The sequence below is a fragment of the Anguilla rostrata genome, chromosome 17, assembly GCF_018555375.3.
Source record: "Anguilla rostrata isolate EN2019 chromosome 17, ASM1855537v3, whole genome shotgun sequence".
NCBI lineage: Eukaryota > Metazoa > Chordata > Actinopteri > Anguilliformes > Anguillidae > Anguilla > Anguilla rostrata.
Window position 1 is genome coordinate 12251721 of NC_057949.1, and position 21316 is coordinate 12273036.

Here is a 21316-nt window from a genome sequence, read left to right on the forward strand (position 1 = left end):
CTTCACATATTTCCACTCTTCAATGTTGTGCTGGCTATGCTCACCAGAAGTGTCAAACAATCATCAATATGGTTTTTTCTTTACTTGACTTGTCTTAAGTGTTAGTGTGCAATGTAAGACTGTCCAATACATAAATGTGAAGTACTGAGCTCACAAGGATGTCTATGAACTGATTTCTGTCATGATTAACTAGATATTAGAGGCTGGCATAGCCTCTGGAGACAACATTGAAAACACAGAAAGGTGCAAGGGAGCCATAAATGTACAATTATTAATCTAGAAAATATGTGGAAAGTTCTGCCTGGATGCATCCAGCACCATATTAGGGGTCAGTGGCTGAGTTAGCTTGAATCACCCCATCCAATTGGAACTCCACCGGCACAAGATGATGATATTGGTGAAGAATAACAGACCATTGGTTTAAGAGCAAATCACAGCCCTAGAATTGGTCAGACGTGTCTCACATGAGAGGAGCAGTCACTGTAAGGTTATCCCCATCAGAAGGAAACTGCTAACTGCATCTGATCCTGGTTTTACCTGGGCTGAGACAAGGGCTCTTATTAGGCTACATTCTGAGCAAAAGAAAATGTTCAGCAGGGACATGAAGGGAAACAGGGAAATAGTGAAATACCTTCTATCTTGCGACTGTAGTGGACTCACTGGTCTAAGCTGAGAGACTGGCCGTTTTTTCCATTCTGAAATGTGTGTGTTGATGTATAGGTGAAACAGCATTTGATCCTAAAGCTGTATGTGTGTATTAAAGCTTCAGTGAAAGTGAGTGTGTGAATGAGGGACGTTACAGTTTAAAGGTCAGATTATAAAGGAACAACATGTAAAGGAGGTTGCTCAACAAGTATCCCTTAAGGTGTGTCATTTCTTCATTTCAGCCCTTTACAAAAAAAACAGCATATATGCAATGGCTTAATGAAAAACCAAAAAGACCCTGCATGATAAATGTGTTGTTGCATGCGGCTAAACGAAATGGTTTAAGGTAATAACGCTGAAGCAAGTATGATGTATGACCCCATTCAGTTGCTAGCCTTCTCCATTTTCTTAGTTTAATCTGAAAGATTTCAGACCTTTGCATTTAAGTGTCATTTGCAAACAATTACCGGTTCAAATTTCAAAACGTTATTTCGCATAGCCTAAAGGTAATATGATTACAATTCACTGCTTTAGGCTATAGCTAACAACTCAAAAGAGAACTTACCTTCATACGAATAATATGGTAATATCACATTTACGACAGGATAATCTATTTATCGCTGTGACAGCGTTGAACTGACTGCATCACATAATTTTTTATTTTCAATAAACGTATAAAAGTTAGTATAGTGTTCAATGAACACCGACTCAAAGAACTGCAGTCGTCAATTAAATAACAAGTGACCAAATTTAAGTTGACATCGTAGGACGAAAAAAAACAAATTACAGACACCTTGTTTTCTGTTCTTTAGTTTCCGTGCCCTGCACGTGGTATCTGTGTTGAAAATATTGCTGCCCAATTGTCAATGTAGTAATACACTGCTTGGACAAGGTGTTTTCTCGCGTCGCTAGGATGGCTTTAGTTTGAAAACAATGTTCACTATCGTCGGCTCAAACGTTGGGGAGCGGATTTACAACAGCTATGCCTGCCTTGCTTATTCTAGCAGGGTCACGGATCGGGGATTAATGAGGCATGTAGTATGTACATTGGGACCTGTTTTCGTTCATATTTTCTCTTATTTTCAAGCAGCACTGGACGCACAAAGTGGAAGTTCCTCAGTATATCACCTCTCTTTTACTTATTGTAGCGGGCACATCCGGAGTTGGGAAGCATAACAACACTTTGGGACAGATGTGATAAAATGTTCAAATTCCGTCAACGATATGGACTTTAAGAAGACAAAGTATGGAAGGTAATACTTTGTGGTATGCATATTATCGGAGTAGATTAATTTAGAGAAAAATACTGACACAAATAATACTTTTACGTACCATATTTAATAATACAATGTAGCTCCAACACGAATATGTTCGGAATGTGTCAAAATCGTTAAGAGTGAAACATGAAGCTCAGCGAGTTATGAGTGGCAGTCACTATAGATGTTGAGAGAGTCTGATCTGGTGAAAATTGTGCATTAACTACGCTATGGACGTTGACATAGAAATAACGAGTGGAGTGGACGTGCCTTCTACTGTAAATAGATAGGCGACAGCAGCTCTTATCAAGGTGTGTTTATCAGTCCTTTCGTTAATATTAGTCTAAAGACGTGAAATCATTATTTTGAGAATAGAGACTGATGCAATTTTCACAAAATTCTTTGAATTTTGACCTTAGTTCACGTAGTTCATTCCATCTATTTTTTCATTTTTTATTTGTGATTTACGGCGTAGAATTCAAAATTAGTCGTTTACTTGCAATATCCAACGCTTTATTAATTAAAATGATTATTCCCTTTTATAGAAACGTTTGAAGGGTTCTGCATGATTTTGCTAATGCATGTGAGCTATAAATGTAATTATAAAAACAGATATTATTAGTTTGAAGTCGGATTTGCCAAGGGATTTGTTCTCAAGCAGCCACGTCTTAAGAAAACTCAATCAACGTGAAATCTCTATGGGGCAACATTTGTGTGCGTTTGTTGTTGGGAAACTTATGGACACTGGAGGTGCGACAACTCCTACTGTATCTTTATATTACACTTTAATAAGATACCTTTTCTGTTGCACTATAAAATGTTGTGTTGTATACAAACCCTGATACAGGCCTAATTTGATCTTTCCAAACTTTTAACTTTCCCTGAAGTCAAGTGATTCAGTTGAGTTTCCCATAAAAATCTCTGTCAATCTGCAAAAATATCTTATTTTAGGACATATGCTTCTTTAAATGCATTTCGTAGCCTATATTTATTCTCTTGGTGACAAATGAAGAGATGTATTGATCATTTCCGTAGCACCTTTCACTTGCCATACGAAGTACAGTGCAAATTAAGCCTTATAAACTTGTCATGGCATACAGTACATTGTGTTTTACAGATTTGTGCTATTACCATGGATTTAAATACAGCAGTATGTGCATACTGCAGGGGTTTACTGGGGGTCTGAAAATAGCCTATTACTTTTTTTCTCACAAGCGTCACTGTGGAAGACTGTTATAGAGGTAGTATGAAAGATACTGACTACTGCTGCGTAGCTGTGTTCCAGGGGCAAGTGCAAAAATATAGATGCAAAGGTGCATCATCAATTGTATTACCACTCTGTAGGGATTTAGGCAAGTATTAGCCACCCTTGTTTTTTTAAATTACTTTACATCGTATTGAGTTCAACAACCAGAAAAACAAACAATATTATGCAAGAATATAAAAAAGAAACTAAAGGAATTTCTCAGAGTTATGAACAAAACCCCATCATGGTTAGATTGAATGTCCCCCTAAATGTTTGAAGAAATGGATAGAAGCTGAACGATCCAATTAAAGGCAGAAAAGGATCACATGAAAGTGTGGGGTTATTAGAGGGACACAATAAAAATAGGTAGAAAATGGCTTTCCATGTTTCCTATGGTTGTAAGTGATACATGGTAAACTTAATCCTTGGTTTCTTCAGTCTTGGGCATGAACTTTGTGGGGGCAAGATTAACTTGTTTATCTGAGGGGCAGAATTTCAGAGATAGCAAGTAGAATACTTTGATGGAACCTTGTGTTCCAGCTTGTTTGTGAAGAGATTAATGAGTTCGTTGATCAGATAGAAGTCTACTTGGGGAACGCCCTCACTTCTTTCATAAACATTGTGTTCTGCCTTCAACACATTAAGAAAAAGAGCACATGCAATTTAAAATTCTTGCAGGAATTATATGAAAACTAAAATAAAATTTTTGCATGTTATGCATCTTATGGCTGTTTATTTTCTGCTTGCACACGTTGTAGCATATATGAAACGACACAAGAAAGTCTCAATATATAGGCTGACATGTATGCATTTTAAGGGACACCACCTTAGTGTTAACAGGTGGCTACTGAGAGTAGGCCTATATGACAGTGTGCTAACAAACCGTTCTTTGCAATTGGTTATTCCATAACATCATTCTTTTCTTTCTGCTCATTCCTCAGTATACATAGGCTTATTGTCTTTGGATATAGTTAGTCACAATGTAAAGGAAAAATCCTCTTATAGCATTTCAGTCCTTCAAGCATTTCTCCATTGAATAGTAAGCTTATTTACAGTCATGGGGTGGTCAGCTTTTGTGTCACACAGCCAGGCATCAGACTTCACTAGCTGCCGCATGCATTCTGAGCATTTGGACATAAAATTAAACCGTCAAAAGGAGAAAGTTCTATTGGTCACAGGAGCAGAGTGGTTTATCTTACATAATATTATCAGCTCAACATGTAAGGCATTCTTCACTTTTTCCAGTCTTTATTACATGGAAATCTAAGTACATGCTTTTTAATAATTTTTTGTCATTATGAAAAAGTCTATTCTAAAATTTAAAAAAAATAATATTCTAGTGCTGTTATATCAGGACAGAGGCTAAGTCTGACACAGTGAGCTTCTGACAGTTTGATAGTCCTGTTTTTTTTGGCATGCTGCTCGAGTGGATGTTTGTGCTTGATAGGGCTAATTCTAGGTAAGGGTTCAGGAAAGTACATATGACCGTATTACTTGCAGTTCCTCAGAAAATTAAACGACCACCCTTCCCAAATTGTAATTTCCCTCTTATTCATATCACATTAACTCCCTCTCTAAGACAATTGAGATGTAGTTGTGACAAAGCTGTATGTGTGTTTGGGGGTAGGGCTAGGGGCAGTGGAAGAGCCCCTGTGAGTGCAAACTGTGATCAGATGATTAGTCCCTGTGGTACTGCCGGGGGACGTCTGGATACTGTGGCAGGTGATTAGTCCCTGTGGTACTGCCGGGGGACGTCTGGATACTGTGGCAGGTGATAAGCTGACAGCAACTGACTAATATGTGGCTTTTCAAAGAGGGAGGTCCATTGTATTAAGTGAGACAGGCATATGCACAATATAGTGTGTGAGGTTACCAGGGCACCAAAGCCTGCATTTGAAGGACTTGTTCCACTGACAACTGACCACAATATTTGTGTGAGCACAGGTCGGAAATGTGCATATTGAAATGAAGCTGTATTCTGCTTCATCAATCTGCATAGCCCTTATTGTGGAAATGATTTACAATGCAAATGCCTAAAACACAAATTACCTTATAATTACGCTGAAAATATATATTTGGAGGATTTGAAAAATCTTAGTTGTAACAAATCATGCTCACTGCTTTTAAAGCTCTAAAGTTACTGTGGGATTTTCTTTCAGTGGTTTTTGTTGGCAGGATTGAGATACAACGGTTAATTTGTCTCATGAAGAAAAAATAATGATGAGTTGCAAAAACAAAAACAAAAAAAGACATGGTAAACTCAACAGATCCAGCACATTCAAAGAGTTTTTCTGCTGCAGCCAGAGCCACCTTGAAGGGATAGTTCACTTTCTGGGGTTTTTCAATATGTCAGTTTTAGTGTACATTTTCATTGTGCCCAGCCAGTTTGTTGATGATGAAACATATTTTTGATATTTACAAAGTTTCTGATGGCCTGCCAGCTTCACGGTCCTGCAACAGCATTTGGAGGTTTACAGTATAAAGAAAATACACTTTTCAATTAACACCAAAACAACATTGAGATACTCCAGATTGTACAGTGACATCACACCTCCAGAAGGTGTATGTGTGTGTGTGTGTATTACTGGATTATTCTTCAAAAAATGATGTTTCTTATTTTGAGTTGAAACCACACATGCAACCTGAGTTCGATTGTGCTGAAGGGAAAAAGTACTGGAGCAGTATTAAAACTGGTACCCGTTTAAAATTGTAAATAACCACTATGAACATGAATGTGTTATGTACAGCCTCAGGAAACTTAACTTCTCTGTAACAAACTGCTTTGGAGTCACTTGAAGTATACAGATAACTGCCAAAATAAACTAAACGCCAGCCATAGTGTCCCTGTCCATAGTTCTTGATGGAATATTTGTTGTTGAAACTGATTGCACCTTAGATTGACATTTGTAGTCCACGGATTCAGAGTTGCTTGTATGTTTTTCCTTGCATCTCAAACTAATCCATGGACATGACAGTCGAGGAGTATGCACAGGCCACAGTCGCCTCTAGTTGATGAAGTCTTTCCCTCGGACTTCCATGCCAACATCACCTTAGCCACTCATGATGTTAATCACTGAAATTTTTGCCAAAAATGCTCAACCAACCACCCTTCTTTCAAAATCAAGTTCAATCAAGTTCTCACCATGGTAGCCAAAAGAAAGGGCAACAGGGCATGCCCAGCATTTTTATACACAACTGTGCGCATGCTGGTTTGTTAACTGCTTAACTCAGGAATCACCTGTGTGGAGGCACATGCTTTCAACATACTTTTAGGTGGTACTCGAGTGTTTCCTTTATTTTGGCAGTTAACTGTAATTTCTTGCTTTAGACCACAAACACCCAAATGCTCCTGTCCAGCAGGTCACCAGAAACCTTTTCAAGTGCACAAAATATCCTTCGTTACACATAAAAATGACTGGTCCAATTTGAAAAACATGCACAAAAAGAGAGAAAAAACAAAAAACAAACCAGATGCCCAGTGGTTATAGAACAGAGGTCTGGTAGGTGTAAAGGGTCTGATGATCTTTTGAAGATCTTTTGTCCCTCTAGAGACATGCTCGATAGGCTAGCACCAAGGTTTTGAATTACTTCAAAAGTTTTAGCTAAGTTGAGCTTCAGTTGATGACTTGTCATTCAGCTTGAGATATCTTGTAGACAAACTGAGGTGCGTACTAAACCAATGTCAGAGGGGAGAAAGAGTAAAAAAAAAAAAGTAGTTGTGATGCCTGGAAGCATAGACAGAAAATGTCCACTGATCACTGTCAGAATTGTTCTACTGATTGTATGATAGTAACCAATGTACCTGATGATAGGTGGATCTCCTCCGTTTTCTATGTGTACTATCCCTGTCAAGAAAATGGGGTGGGTTCTTGTCACCAAGGATTATACTGGGCAATGTGTACAAATAGTGAGTTGAAGCATTTACTTTTAATTGACTGCCATACATGATATTTACGTTGCCTACTTGAACAAACTGTGTGCAATTTTAGTAAGAGATTTGGTAAAATACCACAAAGTGTGTCTGCAGATCTGACCATTGCTCTGAGCCTTTATGTGCTAGCTAATTTCCAGCTGAAAGACATTTTATTGTTCATTGTTTCCTGTGTAGAGCTCTTCCTAAACTGTGTTGTTTCATTATTGTTCGTATGTTTAAATATTGTTAATATGATGTAATTATAACATCTACAGTGTAGGCTAACACAACAGCAGTGACAATTCACACGCACTACCAGTTTTGTTCACTTGGTTAAACTTTTCCTTCTGCATGAATTTCCTTGGTTTTTATTAGCATGTTTAAATAACACACAGATGGCTAACGCTGCACTTAGACACCTGGACTGTCTTTTTCTGTATCTATTTTTACCCCTGTGAAAATCATTTTAATATCAAATGTGACTGTTTTTGAGGCACCATAGTTTTGGATGGACTTTTTGAAATAGCATAGCCTACATACTAGATTGACCATATTCCCTAATTGCCTAGATTAAAATGTAGAATCTTTCTTAACAAATATTTACACCATTATTATCTGTATTGAAGGTTTCATTGGAAAGATTTGGACAATTCAGCTTTTCTTGTCACAAGAATCACAAGTAGAAAAGTTCCTACAGTGCAGCATGTAAATATTTGGACAGTGACAGTTTTTGTTGTTTTGGCTCAGGATTTTAAATAAAACCACTAACATCCATGTTGGGTGATTCATATTGGAATCACAGCCGTTTTTATATAGTCCCCCACATTTTACAGGAGCAAAAGCAAGTCGACAGTTGGCTGCTCAGCTATTTCTTGGCCAGCTGTGTGGGTCTTTGCATCCTTAATTCATGCACCAGAAAAATAACAAAAGGTCTAGAGTTGAGTCTAGGTGTGGAATTTGTATTTGGCGTCTTGCTGTTGTCTCTCAACATGAGGACCAAACCACTGCCAATGCAAGTAAGGCAGGCTACCATAAGCTTTCATTTCAGCTGTCAGACAGATCAAGAACACTCTCTAGGATGCATGTTCCAGCAGGGCAATGACCCCAAAGATGCTGTTGAAGCAACCAAGAAGTTTCTCAGGGCCAAAAGTGGAAAAGTAGAATGTTCTTGACTGTCTAATTCAATCACCTGTCTTGAATCCAATTGAATGTGCATTTCAGTTGCTGACGACAAGACTGAAGACAAAAAGCCCCATAATTATGGCACTTGATTGGATTCATCATTAATTTGGCTGCCATAAATTCAACATGAAATGGCTGAGATTGAAATGATTCAGTATTAGAAACGACGGGCAACAGCTTACAAAACTGGATTTTGTGCCAGACCCAATCATTCGATCCCTTTATGTAAGCCAGGATTTGTGTAAAGAGATGTCCAGATTTTCTGATGATTAAAAGTATGTCATAGGACAAATAGGAATGCTTCCGCTTTTATCAGAATATGAGAAAATCCCCAAGCCTTCTGTTGGCATGGCTACGGCAACATCATTTCTCAAGCACCAGTACATCGGCATGATATGAAAGACCTTTCATTTCCATGCTGGATTAGGTCATGGTATCCAGCTGTTTCCAAGAGCCATAAAACACAGCAAAATGCAGCAATGTGATATGGATTAGAATTGAGATTTAGTGGAGTAACCATATACAAGAGCTTTCAGAAGCTCATAGTAAATACATAAAATGCTTTTAAATACTTAAAGAAAGATCCTTTGTTTATAGCAAACATCTTATGCCAAAAATGTTAAATGTAATTCTACATGCCTCATGCTCTGAACCTCAGCTTAAAACAAGAATTCCATATGAAATCTCGAAAGGTTTTAAATATGGTTCTAAGCTATTAAGGTATAATCCCTGGCTAAAAAGAACCCTAACAATGAGCTCCTTGTAATTACATATTGGATAATTGTATTATCCAATCTGTTGCATTGCATAGTTTAGCTTGCTCACAGACTTTTGTCAGTTTTTGTTGAGAAATGGCCAATTTTGCACACAGATGGGACTCAAGTGTTTCTGGCAATAAGATTTTTTTTTGGTTCACGGCTAGTGTCAGTAGTTTTTCAGGGATTTGAGCACCAATTCCAACCACGTAAAATAAGGAAAGTTTTTCGCTTTTTTGTATTCACAAACAAATGCCACTTCAGTATATATTAATGAACAAATGCCTCTTATGTTCAGAAAGATATTAAAATGTTTCTTCATAGTTTATCCCTTTCCCTTTATGACTTAGAATTTATTCTCTATTCACCAGAAAAATGACAAAAGTAATTTATAAAAAAGACAGGAGAATTTTGGAGTTGAACCCATAAAATAAAGGCTGCAGGGCTAGGTAGTCATTTAGGCAAGCCTTATAGACTTGCACTGGATACCCATGGCTAGCTCTGCAAACCACTCTAGTACAGATGACTCAGCAGGGGTGCATTAAAAACAGCACCCAGAAAGTAGCTTGGCTTTCCTGTACTCAAACTACTGCTCATCCTGCTCCGTTGGTCTGACAACCAAAGGAAATCGCAGATTAATTCCAAAAAGAAAAGTTTCTAGCTGCCGCTAAGAAGAGTGTAACAAAAGCAGGTAGGATTGTAACTGCCATTTCCTGCCTCTTTTAAATCCAACAGCAAGGGTTTTTCACACCTTGATTGGACAAGAGACAGCTGCTCTCAATGACTAATTAACAGCCAGTTTCCAAGACACTGATCAGCAGCTGATCCACATCAACTACTGTGTTAAAGGAATCTCGAACTGAGTGAATACGAAATCGAGAATAAAGATTGGACTAAGTGAAAATGAAATAACACACACAAGTTTTGATAATGAAGGATTATATTTTGATATTTTGGTATGAAGACAAGAGGCAAAACTGCCATGGTGTTTCCCGGGTGCAATTTTCCCTGCGTTAATAAACTCTGAATGTTTTTCACATGCTCAAGAAGTCACAGAAATGTGGAGTGAACCAATCCAAACTCCCTGGTTATCACAGTATTTTAGCCCACATCACAGGTTATTGTATAATCATCTGTAATGATATGCTTGTTCTCCCTATGTAATTCAAGTAACATTGATCACCCTGGTAACACTGAATGCCTTGCTGTAAATACTAACAGGCTGTATTGCTCGTGGTTGCAACAGCCAATTATGAACAACCTTGAAAAACACAATGGAATAACAATCTAAACACAGTAGGAATACTGTGTTTCAATGATGTGTTATGGAATTAAATAAAGGATTGTAAAGTGTCATCCCAGTGAACGATTATTGAAATGTGCTATTACTCAGTTCTCTGGGGATATAAAAGTTGAATATTTCTTTAGATCTTGTTCACAACTGTAAAAATATCACTAGCGAAGATGGTATTTTTTTCCCCTCTAGATACATGAATAGCAGAGTTCCGTCAGACAAGCGATACCAGCCCACGGAGTATGAGCACGCGGCTAACTGCGCGACGCACGCGGTGAGTGGCGGGCCTTGTTTTGTCGCTTCGCTTCACATCCACAAGCCCTCCAGCTCCCAATCTGCTGAACCATATAGGGCTGGGAACAAATTGTGCTCCGACACCAAATCACAACAGAAACATGCTGAGGGAGAAAAAAAAGGGGTTTCTAGTATGTCGTCCATTTTACAGGCTTCAAATGGGCGACATAATATTTTGGGGGTGATGCAGTGACTGTATTAACAGGTTTCAGGCATTTTAGGCTTTAGGCTGAGATGAACAGGCTGACTTTACGAGAATTATAATCTTCAAATGGCTATATGATTACTTTTCTTGACGGCAGCACAAGTACTACTGACCAAAAGATTTGGTAGCGCAGTAATGCTATTTGATATAGTACATGCACATTTATTTTAGCACAATATCATTTTTGTAGCAAATTCTACCAACACAGTCTCACTGTGCAGCCCTGCTTCATGCTTACTGTTATCCAAAACTAGGTTAGGTTGCCTAAGGAAGGAGGGGCACTAACCCACTGTTTTTTTTTAACATATATTGTATCATAAAATGGTGGTTAACTTTTTGATATTATTTTGGTTTTTGTGTGTGTGACCCAGACAGTTTTGTGTGCTGTGAAGGATATTTTAGACATTTACAGAAGTTTCTTGTGACGAGCTGGCTTTACAATGACTGGTTATGGAGGCATTTGTTATGTCAGTGTGTTTCTGAAAGTTAACAGCTGTTATCTTTCCTTTTCAGCCATTTTATTGCTGTGCTTGTGTGTGGCAGGTCGTCATGTTGGCTCTGATAACACCCAGCCCAGCCTAATCTGCCCAGTTACTGGAGCACATCTGGCGTGCCCAGCTTAACAGCAGGGTGGAGGTGCTGTTAAACACCCCCAGGCATTGTGTTAATGATGTAAACACAGGAGCATCACAGGGATCCGTCATGAGAATGCAAGGAGAGCACAGTTCAAAAAGCTTTTGAGACAAAATGTCACAGGACGCTCTTAGCTGTAGGAGTAAGGATGTCCACAAGCTGCCCATCAGAAATAGACCCAAGTGTGTTGTCGATCCCAGGACTTATAGCTTCGGTTAAATGAGCATCACTACGTGATGGCGTAACTACGCACAGGACACGCGGTACATGTGCGTTTGGTGTTCGTACAGTGCTTAGTAACTATAGTTATCTGATATTGGCAGCTGGAGAGGGAGAGATCAGCGATGGTCTGAGTACTATGACTGTGTGACCCGTAGCGTTTGATCAGAGAGAAAGTGTGACAGATGGAGGAGGGAATCTGACACACAGCTTTGGCTTTAATCTGGCCCACAGGCTGCTGCTATGCCCATCGCTCTCTCTTTCTGTCCCTGTACGAATGCTGTGTGATCCTCCCAGTCCCCAGCCCACTCCCCCCCCCCAGACTATTGATTCCTCTTGGTTGGAGGCAATGATCAGAGAGAGCCCATCTCATTAATTTCGTCTCTCAGATCGATATTTAGCTCAAACAAACTCGAACATGGCCCCTAGGGTAAAGAGTGCAACATTTTTCTGCATCTTTCAAAGCACCAAAAACTAGAGCAGCAAGCTACATTGGTTAAATCAAGAAAATTGTTCAATTAGGGTGGTTCAGGGCTTTGTTGTGACTCATGACATCGAACTGCACCAGGATCAGGTCTGAATAGCTCTTTATAAGTAGTCTTTCTTATCTGAACAACACAAAGTCTTCCCACAATAAATTTCACTCTGATCATAGCCTCCAACCAAGCCCAGTTTATGGGTAGGCCAGGGACTTGTTTAATCTCTTTGCTGTGTTTCTGGCCAGCTGTGGATAATTCCCAGCATTCTTGGCAGTTCCATCTTATACTTCCTGTCTGATGACCAATGGGAGACCATCACGGCATGGATCTACGGCTTTGGGCTGTCTGGACTTTTCACCATGTCCACGGTATTCCATACTGTCTCATGGAAAAAGAGCCACCTCAGGTATGTATTCTAAAAATGGTTGGGAATTTAACACAGAAAAATAGTAAGACATTTTCTTGGCTAGAGAAACAAAAAAAGACTTGGGGTGCTGAATTCCACAAAATGCTCTCAAACAGGCCAACTGGGCAGCACGCTCAAAAATATTTCACAGTAGTTTATTACTTCATGAGCACGGTTTGTACACGTTCAAGCACTTGCCTTCATTATAGTGCAGCACAGAGTCCGAAATTTTTAAATTTATTTTTTGTTTAAAAAAAAAAAAAAAAAAAGTCTGACACAGTCCCACACAGTCCATCTGGATAGCTTCACCAGAGGTCTGAATTCAGTCGCAAAGTAGTTTTACAAAGTGTTATAATTATACACTGACACCATTACATCAAAGGGCAGTACACTGATTATCTTCAAATTTCCAACAGATGCTGTTTAACTTGTACATCGAAACCTGCCTTGTAGTTTAGTATTTATTTGGATTTGCTAAGCACACGGCAGTTGTGTACTCTCACTGGGCTGATGGACTATCACTTCTGGTTTACCCAATCAAGCACTTTCCCAGAGCTGTGGTTCTCTGCAAAACAACCCCAAATGTCCTTTGAAACTAATTTCATTGTGGCTGCGCGATAACGTGTAACTGAACCAGGCACTTGTTCAGGCTGGGGCCAGACATTTTTTTTGACTTATGAAGATTCTCAGAAATGAGAGCCCCAGCAGACACAAAAGCCCCCTCCCCCTCATTTATAGGCAAACACAGTCAGTTGGAATGAATCACCCTGGCACCAGGCCACTGATGGAATGCCTGGTTAGTGGGAACATCTATGAGCCAACCCCACTCACCTCCCTTAGGCTCAGTTAGAGTACACATTTCACATAGGCTAAAGCTGCTCCTTATCAGATGGGACACCTGTGTGGGTGGCATGTAAATGCCTGCCAGTAAGCACTGAGGAAGCACACCGTTTGGGAAGTCTGAAATTAGGATGGAATGGTTTTCCTAACATTTACAGAAACAGGCTGTGTGATGTCACTCTCAGGAACTCGGATATTCAGAGCCCTATTTAAGAAGGCGTTACTCTGTGAACGGGCACTTGTGAAAGCACGTTGATACATGTTAATGTGGCATTGTTTCATACATTGACTCAGTGTTAGAAATGATGTCTATGCCTGTTCTGCGCTTCACCAATCCTGTAGAATACACCATGCAGTTATGCATCTGCCAAATTAATAAATATAAGCCCATATGTCAAAGCGACACTGTTTTTCTCTGTTAATTTGCCATATGCCATTGGGTACTGTATGGAGCTGTATACTGAATTGTGTATTTTTCAGGGCAGAAAAATAAAGGAGAAGTCTATTGGGAATTGGGAACTAAATTCTCATGGAACTTTTCCCTCTTCAGATGTGATTTCTGGACTGTAACAAACTCGATTCCATAAAAATCTAAAAGAGATAAATGGGAAACGATTCATAATTTCCTGTTTATTCAGCTTCAGTCTAAATAGAACTTGACCCTTTGTGCAGATGTGCAAGTCTGCAGCTCTTTCTCCAGATAGATGAGTAGAATTGTTGGGTCCTAGAGAGGATCTGATTCTGGGAGGTTTAAACTCACATTACACAGTATGTACTGATCAGAGAATGTTGGTACTGGTCCTAAAATGGCCGTTTTTATGGAAAATTGGTGACATTACACTAGCAAACATTTACCAGTTGGCTATATTTACAGCCCTTTTTCACACCAAACCATATTGTTTGCAACCTTAAATAATGTAATGAAGCTATTTTTAAATCCATCAAACACATGTTGTCATGTAAGAGGAAAAAATGTAGCTTGTTTAAATTCATTGAACTTACGGACAAAATGCATTACCGTTAAATTGCACTGTTCAATCTCGCCACAATGTGCTCTAACCTTAATTAAAAATGGGTATTATGATTTCAGAAGCCTTGCAAACCTTTCTGAGTGTATTGTCGCTGAAATTAAAATTAAAAATGTTGAGGAAGAAAAAAATAGGTAAGACCCACTTAAATACCCACCTCAGAATTTAGGACAAAGTGCTTTGATGTTCCACTAAGCAGACACCAGAAACCTGTGCCTGTCATTATGTAGATGAGTTGCAGGGGTTTGGGAGCTGCCTGTCATAGTTGAGTATACTCACATTCATTTTATTTTATATTGTGCATGGTGTTAAATATATTTATAGCAAACTGTACTGTACTTAACACCATTCTCTTTAGACGGTCAAAAATCTAATAACATATTCAGGGGGGATGAAAGAGGTTTCTGTTTGGAAGGTGGGCTTGAACCGTGTTAGGTTTTTGGTAACTGAGTAAACTTCCCTGCCTTTGCTATTGGGGAGGTAATGTCTGTTTCCTGCTTCATCAGCAGGTTTCTGGTATAATACGTAGTTAACAGTGAACTGACCCTTACAGAGTTGAAGCTTCCAGTTAGGATGCTCACAGTATGAACAAACACAGGCGTCTTCTCAATAGTCAGACTCTTTATTTAAAAGAGATCTTAGAAATTTTCTCTTAAATTTGTCTTAGAATTGTAATTGAGCTTGTAGAATTGTAATTGTAAAAATCTCTTATTGGAGCCTGAAATTAATTACAGTAAAAAAATTTAAAAAAGTGATGAATTGGATATTTTAAAAAGACCTGCTAGGGAATATTGTCACCCAGTTCAATGACCTTTAAACAACTGCTCCATAAATTCTTGTGCAACCCAAACCTTTTTCCGGGCATTTATTTGGATATAGACCTGCCACAGGAACGGTTTAATGCTCTCCAGCACGCAAAACAAGTCACTCATTCTGCCCCAGCAAGTCCCTTTATGTGATGGTATCTTTAGCTTATCTGGGCTTGTTATTACATGTTCCATCCCTGCTGCTGGTTTTGACTGCGCATCGAAGATCGTTGTTGAGACATGTTTGTAACATAGCTCCATGTGCCGTGTTAGCAAATAAAGTTTTCCACACAGAATTCACATGAATACCGAAGCACCGAGCTGATCTTTAAAACATCCAAACGGTGGCAGCAAGTAATCGGAAAAATCTATCAAACCCGTTAGCAAGAAGCTGTTAAAAGATAAACAGCCTAAACAAACCCGAGGGCTTTTGCTTGACAGATATTTTGCATTGAAATGGTTGTGCATATATATTGCACCAATAAACCACATATTATCTTGTTTGTTGGTGGTAGTATTTGTACAGCTGTTGGTAGCGTTACGAGATTCAAAGAAAAAGCGCTTAATTTGAATGAAAGGTCGAAAACGAGATGCCACACAGGTGAGTGTTACAAGTGTCATAAAATTTTGAACGACATGCATTTATTATATTATTAATGGGAGTTAGCATATTATGGGAAAATGTGTTATTTTTTATCAGAATGCAAGTGAATTAGTGTAAAACACAGATTTTTAAATGTCCTGCTTTCCAAAGGCGCAACATTCCACTGGCTGCGCAGGAGCTCTATTTACTAGAGAAATTTAAATATAGATTCTCCCATAGCAGCTCCTGGCTTGGGAATTGGACATGGGGCACGAAACTTCCTTCCTACAATAATGTTTATCTTGAGTGTCTGGTCAATGTTTTCTGTCAGTTGTTTTATGAAAGGAATGAAAGTACGTAAACTGCGTTGTGTCAGTGACTGGTTCAGGGGGTTTCTATGGTTTCAAACGGCCGGTAAACAGGACAGCGGAACGCTGGAGAAGCCGGCATGTGAAGCTTGAGTCTTGAAGCCACATATTTCACTTCTTGTCCTGACAGGACCGTAGAGCAACGCGTCCACATGTGCGACAGGATAGCCATCTACTTCTTTATCGCGGCCTCCTATGCCCCCTGGTGAGTGCAGGCTGCATGTGCACCCTTATTCTCCAGACGATTGGAAATTGCATTCTTCAAAGCTTATAGGGTTAAAAACCCTATAAAGTTAAAGCTAAGATTTGGTATACTGCCCTCCTAAGCCAAGTGTTGTAACCTTTATAGACCCCACCCTAAAATGCAATTGTGATGACATCTAAATACGAGCCTCACGTTTTTATATAAAAAATGTTATTTATGAACGTACCACTGAGAATTCCCGTCTAGCTCTCCCCAAGATGGCGCCGAACTGGACTGAATAGATTAGGTTCCCTCTCAGCCCAGCTCAGCTCATGTTCAATTTTAAAATGTGGCCGGATATTTAGAACACCCCAGCAACTGGGCACACTGTTCTCCTCTCTCTGTTTCCCCAGGCTCAACCTGAGAGAGCTGGGCCCGTGGGCCTGGCACATGCGCTGGATGGTGTGGATCATGGCGTGCGTGGGCACCGTGTACGTGTTCCTCTTTCACGAGAGGTAAGCACCAACCTGTCACGGAGCACTGCGGTTAGATTTCCATCCATGTTTTGGGCTGGGCAGACAGCACTGGCCGGGACTCCTATGTCTCTCTTCCCCTCCAGGGCATCTTCTGCAGAGCTCTCACTAATGGGTTTCCGCTCTGAGGACTTTTTATTGTACACCTGTAATGACAGGAAGAGAGTTAAACATTTATCAAGGTGCTTGGAGGTCTCGTCCACCTTCATCTTGATCAGTGGTAGTCTCAGGAATAAAACAGTGTGACATCACAATAAAGCACAGAAGGCTCATTTGTAATCAATAACAAAATGTTAACCTAACAAACAACACTTTGTATTGTAACAAAAATACCACTATACAGATACAGTAGCTTACTTTTACACAACTATAGCTTTAGCATTATCCCAAAATGAAATCCAGTTGCTATTAACAAACATTTCTTTCAAATTCACTTGAAAAAAGGATCAGGATTACTGTAGTGCTTTTCTGAATACATAAGTAGTGTATAATTCCAGTGATGTATTTGTTTTGAAGTGGCCTTGTTTTGCAGGGTGGTTGTGTTGATTTTGCTTTAATGACTTCTGAGCGCAGTGAAAGTGAAGCCGCCAGACCGTAGTTAATAATACATACAGATGACTGGACCCAAAGCAAAGCACTGTCTGAGAATGTGTGAAATGCTCGCCTGGGTTTCTAATAAACAGGATTTCTTTGTTGACCCTCAGGTATAAGATCATAGAGCTTATATTCTACACAGCTATGGCAGCCGTTCCTGCATTTGTAATTCTATCAATGGTAAGATATTTGCTTTTTTTCCCCCTGGTATCAAAAGCATACTTCAGGATTCCAGTATTTTTGGCAGATGCAGTTGTTTGTCTGAGAGATGACTCCAGCTGCTGAATGACTTAAGACCTGGAGCTTTAGTTAGTCTGACAGAGGAATCTAGTTGTTTAACTACTATAAATGAGGAGCTATAGTTATTAGTCTAGGAGATGAGTCAAGCTCTTGGGTACTATAGATCATGAATGGGTAACTCCATTTCTGAGAATGACCAGCATGTGTTGTTTTTAACTGTGCATCTGCTGATAAAATGTTTAAATGGCTAATTTCTTCACTTAGATTGGCTTCTCCTGGAAATAAACCAGGCTCCATGGTAACAGATAGGCTGTAAGTGTAAGGACGCTACAAATGGAAAAGTGTGACTGTTAAAGTTCCTAAACGCAAGTGTTACTCCTGCATTTCAGCACGACAGAGATGGCCTGTTTGAGCTGGCGGTGGGCGGAGCGTTTTACAGCCTTGGCACGGTTTTCTTTAAAAGCGACGGTCTCATCCCGTTCGCTCACGCCATCTGGCACCTCTTCGTTGCCATGGGAGCTGGCACCCACTACTACGCCATCTGGAGGTACCTGTACACGCCGGGGCCCGGCCAGGTGAAGACCTTCAGGTGACAAGCCAGGTCATCGCCCTTCCCCAGGAGAGTTTGGTTCCATTTCAGATTTCTTCACAAGAAACCTTTGCAAATGCTTCAGAATCAATAGAGCATGGATATTTGTGAAGAAACACTGTTCTTATTTTTCAGTATGGAAAAGGTCAATTTCATAACTTTTATAAGTAAGTTTCAGCAGTGTTTAAAAGTAAGATTTGGTCAAAACACCAACTTGTTCATCACTTTGTTGCCAAATACTGGGAACTGTATGAAAACAAATCTTCAAAGTAATACGTTCCCTAGAAATCCCTACGCAATATTCTCCCAAATTCAAAATATTCGGTGTGAGAAAGTGTTAGCAGTGCCTGGATGGCCGAAAATGGGACTGATTAATTTTGGATGCCTGTGGCTTTCACAAATGAGTTTCATTAGCCAAGCAGCACTGTTATTAGTGTAAATGTAGCCATATTTCAAACAGTAGGTTTATAAGTTTGAACCCACTCACAGAAGTACAATTTCCTGGTGGACATTCCAATAACCCATTCTGTTCACTATTTAAAATATTTGAATTATACCGTTTAAATAGGAGAGGGTCATTTAGATCTTTAAGAGGGTTCATTTTATTTGTTTTTATTTTCTTATGCCTTAAACCACAACTGTCACTGCCCTGAAGTGCGGTTGTGTTTCCTGTGTACAGAAACAAATAGGAAACCAAATTTCACCAAAACTTGAGCATTACTCATATTATTTGAACAGTGTGTTCCCCAACTTTCAAGTGGAAACAAAAAATTCAAACATTTGTATCCCTTGCTGCTAATCTTACCAGAGTAAGGTCTATTTCACAGGCACAGTTTCCATTCAAGGAAATATGAGTATGCAAACAAAGAGGAACAACAGACATGCCGTTAAGTGCAAACAGACATTAAAATTAACGAGTTATGTCTCATTAATGAGTTATGTCTGCATATTAAGCTACACAGGAAGATGAGTCTTGAGCACTGAGAGATGTTACATTCAGCAAAATTAGTGCATAACCATGTGTTGTGGTTTATTCCACATGTGTCTCAATATTTATGATTGAAAGTTCAAACTCTCTGGGCGATGTTTTATTCGTGTCACAGAAATGACTGCTGTCAGGCAGGAATAATCGGCTCCTGCACTCGAGGCAAATAGCACTGCTGGCTTTCATTCTTCCCCTCCAATCAGACCAATTTAGACCTGGGACACTGAATGACTCATGAATTACTCATTACAGCAGCAATACTGGCCTCGAGAGGCAGATTTGAGTTTCCCTTGTTTAGGATTTCAGGGCAGATTACAATAATGTATTTTTAACTGGCCAAGACAGCAGCAACAAAATACAATAAATGTTCACAATACAGTATTAGGAACAAGGGATTTAAAGTTACCCAGTGATACTACTGCATCCAATTTAAGTGTTTTCTCATCTCCACATCATTCAATTCCCAATGCGTACAATGGGATAATGTCATTTCTCAAAAATGTGTGGATGCCATAACTAGTAGAGTAGTTCTAGAACTCAAGGACATTCCAAAGCTATGCAATTCTTAGGTACTCAATGTCTTGGCACTGTTTACATTCCTGTGGGCCAAAAGGACTGATTTTACTCAGGACAAACCTCCCCTGTGCCACTGCAATACAAAAAGCATCTCATGATGTTGTGTTGACTGCATTTTCAATCAGGGTTTTTTCTGCTATAAAATATTTAATTGCTGCACTACCATCATGTAGAATTGGGGTTATTTTGCAATTAAGTTCTGAGTAACAACAAACACCAGCAGACCCTACAGCCCTCAGGAAAATAACTGAGAACCCCAGCACTGGAAGCTTAGCAAACTTTTTAGTTTAGCCTCTCAGAATAAGTTGCAATATTGCGCACATAGTTAAATTATATGATCAACATACCACTAACAGGAGTTTTATTCTGAAAGCACACCCCTTAATTCCTAAATTAGAAGGAAACCACTCATGTATGGGTTAGACCACTTGTGTTGCTCTTTCTGTAAGGTTGTTCAGTAGCAGTAATTTCTGTTGTAGGATGTGCTCTCACTTTAAAAATACCGGTTTCAAATTATATGCGTATTGCCTAGTGGAACACTAACTTTTTTTTTTTAACCATGGAAAACTTGATCTACATATGGACCGCAGTCTAGCAGGAAGCCTTGTACTTTACAGAAAACCTAACCCCCACGTTGGCTGAATTCTCACCTGTGACTAATCAAAGAGAGTTCACTGATTACATCATGTGAGAATTGTTCCAATCGCAGGTTATTTTCTGTTATGTGCCCACGGGTTATGTGCATTTGCTCTGATGTACTAGTGGAACGCAACTACTGTTGGTTCAGGTGTGGAAGAAAATTAAGTGCTCATTAGCTTCTATTGAAAATAACCTCAGCTGTGAATACTCAGTCATCTCTATGGACAGGGATACTCACATCTGGCTGACGACCCCATTAGCACTGCTGGTTTTCATTCTGCCCCTCTAACCAGGTCTGATTTAAAGCTGGAACACCAGGTGAGAGAAATCTCTCATCAATCTGTTAACTTCCAGGTGGAAAAGAAAACCAGCAGTACGACGCCTCGGGGGCCAGATTTGAGTATACCGGCCAATGGAGGTTTCTTTAAGTTGGTGACTTTTGTCCTGTGGTGATTTGAGAGAATAATGCATTTGATGCATAGCTGCTGTCATCTACTGTGTGTGTGAGAATTTCAAATTCTAAGTACTTCTCTCTAAGGGTTTCGTCATACTTGTTCCTGGTTATGGTTATACACTTTGTTGTACGTCGCTCTGGATAAGAGCGTCTGCCAAATGCCTGTAATGTAATGTAATGTAACCAATTTTACAGTGATGGCTATATTTTATAGGCACTGTTTGCAATCTTAGTCTTTTGAATCAGTGGTGTGCTCTAAGATTCTCCTTTCATGTCAAATTTGCTATATTCTTTTTGTCATTTCTAAGTAATACTGACACCCATTAATTTCTACATACGTAAATTGCCAGAATTATTTTAATTGTCCTCA

General features: G+C 39.4%; 1 protein-coding gene across 3 annotated transcripts; it reads left to right on the top strand.

Annotated features, from left to right (window-relative positions):
- The first annotated feature begins 1432 nt into the window (after positions 1–1432).
- On the top strand, positions 1433–21022 carry LOC135243552 (monocyte to macrophage differentiation factor 2-like). Of its 3 annotated transcripts, none has more exons than XM_064315478.1 (8): positions 1433–1683; positions 1794–1898; positions 10484–10565; positions 12367–12527; positions 16283–16357; positions 16750–16851; positions 17574–17643; positions 18093–21022. In XM_064315478.1, the coding sequence occupies exons 2-8, from the start codon at positions 1870–1872 to the stop codon at positions 18294–18296; spliced, it is 723 nt and encodes a 240-aa protein (XP_064171548.1). In that variant the 5' UTR covers positions 1433–1683; positions 1794–1869; the 3' UTR covers positions 18297–21022. The 3 variants fall into 3 exon arrangements, with proteins under 3 accessions (XP_064171548.1, XP_064171547.1, XP_064171549.1); XM_064315477.1 differs by having other exon boundaries at positions 1433–1676; XM_064315479.1 differs by lacking the exons at positions 1433–1683; positions 1794–1898 and adding an exon at positions 1953–2212.
- Positions 21023–21316: the final 294 nt, after the last annotated feature.